The sequence below is a fragment of the Nicotiana tabacum genome, chromosome 4 (assembly GCF_000715075.1).
Source record: "Nicotiana tabacum cultivar K326 chromosome 4, ASM71507v2, whole genome shotgun sequence".
In the NCBI taxonomy this organism is placed as follows: Eukaryota; Viridiplantae; Streptophyta; class Magnoliopsida; order Solanales; family Solanaceae; genus Nicotiana; species Nicotiana tabacum.
This window is the reverse complement of record NC_134083.1, coordinates 138,101,065-138,106,380: the sequence shown is the minus strand read 5'-3', so window position 1 is coordinate 138,106,380 and position 5,316 is coordinate 138,101,065. Positions and strand designations below refer to the sequence as shown.

Sequence of the window (5,316 nt, the reverse complement as noted above, 5' to 3'; positions counted from 1 at the left end):
TCGCCTCTGCTCTGACCATAATTGTTTTTAGCTCGGTCGCTCAAGAATTCTCTGAGGTGACCATTCTTTAATAGTGTTGCCACTTTTTTCCGGAGGTGTCAGCAGTCCCCAGTCCGGTGGCCGTTAGTGCCATGGTATTCACACCATAAATTGGGATCCCTCTGGCTGGGATCGGATTTCATAGGTCTTGGGAATCGTGCCTCTTTGATATTCCTCATGGCCGACACCAACTCTACTACACTGATATTGAAGTTATACTCTGATAACTTTGGGTAAGAAGAATCTCGCGACCCCCAGATTTCTTTATCCTGCAGCGATCTGTTGTTCCGGCCACGATCTGTCCTTCTATCAACGGTGAACTTGTCTGTTGTCCGAAAACTCCTGCCGCGGCCTTCTGTCCGCTCGTAGGGCAAAAATCGGCCCCTCGAAGTCCGTCTATATGTGTCAATATCATCTTTCATTCTTTCTTTGTTCTTCTCCCGTCCTTTGGTTGACGATGGGAAGCTAGCCTGATCGTCTTCGATCCTTATTTTCGACTCGTACCGGTTGTGTACATCCTCCCAAGTCGTCGCTTGGAACTCAAGCAGACTTTCCTTCAACTTCCGGGAAGCGTCCGAACTTCTCGGATTTAAATCTTTGGTGAATGCTTCAGCTGCCCATTCATCCGGGACCACCGGTAGTAACATCCTTTCCTTCTGGAACCGAGTGACGTACTCTCGTAATAACTCGAACTCTCTCTGCGCGATCCTGAATATGTCGGCCTTTCGGGCCTGCACCTTTCTGGCACCGGCATGAGCCTTGATGAAAGAATCCGCGAGCACCTCGAAGGAATCTATAGAATGCTCGGGCAATAGTGAATACCACGTTAAAGTTCCCCTAGTGAGAGTCTCACCAAATTTCTTCCGCAACACAAACTTAATTTCGTGAGGAGCCAAATCATTTCCTTTCACTTATGTTGTATAAGTGGTAATGTGCTCCTGCGGATCTGAAGTTCCATCATACTTCGGCACTTCGGATATTTTGAACCGCTTCGGGATTAGTTCCTGGGCCGCACTCGACTTGTACGGTAACTGAATATACTTCTTCGAGTTTGGGCCCTTCAATACTGGCGGTGCGCCCGGGATTTGATCCATGCGGGAGTTTACTTTCTTCATGAACCGCAAAAGTTCCTCCTTGAACGGATCGTTATCGTTGTTGAGGCCGGATCTACTCCCCTCGGCCCCATCGGAGCCAACTTCGCCACTGGGAGTGTTGTTTCGACTCTCCGCATCGTTTGGTTTGCGGGAACCTCGGGAGGAATCGGATCTCGCCTGTTTGCATTATTTAAAGCACCTGATAGCACATGCTTTAGTTCCGTCATAACCTGATCTTGTCGTGTGAGATGGCCTAGAATGATTGCATGTTGCTCTTGCAGGACCCTCACTGCACCCGCCACACGCTCCTCATCAGCATCATCAAGAGTCCTCTCCCGAACCTGTCGAGGGTATCACCCGTCATGTGTCAGTGTGGCGTCGTTCTCCTCATTGCGAGTGTCACTGATTGTATCCTCAAAATGAGGCTGCTCCCCTTGAATTTCAGGGTTGCGCGTGCCGTTAATAGTGTTATCTGCCATTTCTTTTGTGATTTTTGCTAAGACAAAAATAATCAAACTTGTTAGTAAAAAAAGGCAAAGATCAATTTAATTGCACGGATGTCTAGGCCCCACGGTGGGCACCAAACTGTTTACTCGAAAAACGATACAGTTGAATTTGTTTGTGGTTTCTAGACAAGTGAATTAATTTGATCCAAAAAGTAATGAAATAATTGATGAAATATGAAATGCTTAGCCTTAGAATGTAGATGAAACAACAGAGCTAATGAGTCCGGGAACGAGGTTTCCGGGCACAACAATGATAAGATCAAAATCGACAGAATCAAATTGTATTAAAATGGTGTAAAGAATGTAACATAAGTTAGACAGAAAATTTCTCCCCTTACAATGATAACTGAGCTCTTTATTTATAGCTATGTCTAGGGAAGGAGGTCCTAGGATCATGCCCTTCTTTAATGTCAATTATGAGGGTCATTGATGAAGATGTAACATTAGACATAAATGTCAAATTCCTTGTAACGGGCCATCATCCTTAATGCTGCAAAATATTCCGTATTAAATGTTACCGGGCGCAAAGCATTTAATACTCCTTTTATGATCATTATTCCTTCCAGTGACAAGCGGAATAACTATGTTCGGTGGCAATCTCCATCTTATGTTCCATGTGTCCTTCCTTTAAGCGGTCATGTGTCATGTCGTATTTTTCCCTATACAATTTGGAACATGGAATTTCCATTGAGCCGGAGAAAGTTGAGAGATATTATTACCCGGAAAAGCGGACTTATAAATATGTTTCCTGAATATCATTGTGAAGAGGTGAAGTCTAATATAAATCAACAAATGCACCGGCTAACCAGTTAAAAATCCCATAAATACAACTATCAGGGATATAAAGACACAACAGCTTAAATAGAAAGCATAAGGTAGATTTTCATTCTATTTCAAATACAATTACCTCTGATTAGATTTCACAATGCCAATTGAAGTCGGGATAGACAATCTGAGGCAAACGTCAGTAGTATTTCACAAAGTCATACCTGACCAAATTATTGTTCTTGACCTCAAAAAAGATAAATGATGACATGATCAACCATATATCAAACCAAGAAATATCCAAAAAGATTTGAGTTCATGTTCCTTAACTATCACCAGCTTGATTTACTGGTAATCTCTGTATGTGTCAGGAGCAATACATCAGCCTTCGAACTGTAAAGTACGCATCAAACATATGGCACCAGAAATTAGGTTGGAAACTGGGTAAAGGCTCAGAAAATGAAACATCTAGTGATTAAAAGTTGTACAAAGATGTGTCTGCTCCTCTCTTTTCCTTCGGCTTCCTGCATTCCCAAATTTATGTCATTCTCAAAGGTGGGTGTCCTTCAGTTGCACGGCAGCTTGTTTCAATAATCTGATTTTTTTCCTTATAATCATGTGGAATTCCGGATTTCATATTTCAACTAAATCCATGATTGACCTGGGAGTTTCATAACTTTCCTTTCCTTCATCAAGACCCTTATTTTCGATGCTTCATCCCAATTGTCATTGTCTGAACAAGTATTTGACAACAGAATGTAAGGACTGTCTTCACGTGGCTGAAGTTGTAGCAATTTCTCAGAAGCACGCCTTGCCATCTTTACGTTTTTGTGAACCAAGCAAGAAGATAAGAGTACCTTCCAAATTTGGGTCATGTTAGAGATTCTATTCTTATGAATGAAATCATGAGCCTCCTCTAAACAGCCTGCTCGGCCAAAAAGATCAACCATACAAGTGAAATGTTCGACACAAGGGTTGATGCCATAAACTTGTTTCATCAACCTAAAATACTTGCACCCGTCTTTCACCAAACCTGCATGACTACATGCAGTTAAGACGCTAACGAAACTTACTTCATTTGGTGCAATCCTCTGATTCAACATAAGCTCAAAAAGCTGAACAGCCTCTGCTCCTTTTCCATGTATAGCATAACTGTTTATCATAGTCGTCCACACCACGATATTCCGAGATTGGGTTTGCTCAAAAGACAACCAAGCAGCATTTAACTTTCCGCATTTGGCATACATGTCAATAATTGCTGAAATCAAAAATATGTCCCATATGTGTCCAAGTTTTTGGACATAGCCGTGAATCTGCTGCCCAAGTTCCAAAAGCTCACTATTTGCACAAGCACTAAGAATGCTTGACAGTGTAAACACATCAACTTCCAATTGATCACGCACCATGGAGCAAAAAACTTCTAAAGCATCTTTCAGCATGCCATTGTGAATATAACCTGATATAATTGTACTCCACGGAACAGAATGTGAATATTGTACTTCCACAGCACCTTGGTGTAATTCTTGGAAAATCCTAGAAGCCTTCTCCATTTGCCCGCATTTGCAATACATATCAATTAGCGAGGCCCTCACAAGCGCATCTTCATATATCAACAACCTCCTCACTTTACCATGGAGTTGCCTCCCTAATTCGAGATTTCTAAGCGAAGACATCAATGCGAATGATATAGAAAACGTAACTTTGTTAAACGAAGGCCCACATGAGGTCATTTGACATAGGAGCTCAAGGGCATCATATTCAAACCCACGTCGCATAAGCCCATCAATGATTGTATTCCAACTCGAAACATCCTTTTCAGGCATCTTTTTAAAAAGTTTTATACTCTTCTCCATATCTCCTATACTCAAGTATCCCGCTAGCATTATATTCCAAGATACCGCGTTTTTATCACCCATCAATTCAAACAACCGTTTTGCATAATCCAAAGCCTCACATTTGACATAAAGATCAAGTACAGCATTCTCCAAAGCAACATCCAAATACACTGCAGCAGCAAGCATCCACCCATGTATAGACTTGCCCAATCTAAGCCCGTTACTAACACTAGAACAACACTTCAAGACACTAGATAAAGTGAACTCATTGGGAATAACATTGCCCTCTTTCTGCATCTTAACAAACAACCATAATGCATTTCTGTAACACCCATATTGAGCAAAACCCGAAATGAGTATCGTCCACGTTCGAACATCCCTTTGAGGAATTTCATCAAACAGTTTCTGTGCGGAGGCTAAATGGTAACTTTTTGTGTAGAGATACAATATATAGTTACTGCTAGAGGAGTTTTGGGCCGAGCCATCTTTTATTTTATTGGCATGAATGACTTCAACGTTGATTTGGGATAATGGAACTGAAGGTGAGGAAGAATAATGGGCATAATATTGAAGATGACGAAGTTTTATGAGAATTGGGTTTGCATTGTTACTTAAACATTTTAAAAGTGAGTCAGTGTTAAGGAATGTAAAGTCTACATATTTCTTCCATATCATTGCAATTGTAAAAATTTCCAAGGTTTCGTTTGTGATGATTTTTTAGTCATAAATTCTTTGAAAAATGTATTGTCAAACTAATACGAATATTTGATAAAAGTAATTATGAACTAATATTATGATAACTTTGAGGTTGTCGGTTGAGAGTTGAGAAACAAATTATGCATGAAATTGCAAGGATTATTTCTTGTTGGATGTATATTTGAAAATTACGCAGTACTGTATATAGTGTATAGTTAAACATATAACATACTCCATATAGTGTATAGTTAAAACATATAAGTCTACTTTCTAAATAAAGTTAGTTACTATTACGAAGATTAGTTATGTCATTTAATTTTTTGAGTCCATGTATCATTAATACGCCTATTTCTTATTCCAAATGTTATTCTGCTATCGCAA

At 40.3% G+C, this 5,316-nt stretch overlaps 1 protein-coding gene across 1 annotated transcript; it reads right to left on the bottom strand.

Annotated features, from left to right (window-relative positions):
- Positions 1-2,913: 2,913 nt before the first annotated feature.
- LOC142180371 (putative pentatricopeptide repeat-containing protein At3g23330) lies at positions 2,914-5,047 on the bottom strand. Its single transcript, XM_075252515.1, has one exon. It carries the CDS (start codon positions 4,912-4,914, stop codon positions 3,049-3,051), a length of 1,866 nt encoding a protein of 621 aa, XP_075108616.1. The 5' UTR covers positions 4,915-5,047; the 3' UTR covers positions 2,914-3,048.
- Between the last annotated feature and the right edge of the window lie 269 nt (positions 5,048-5,316).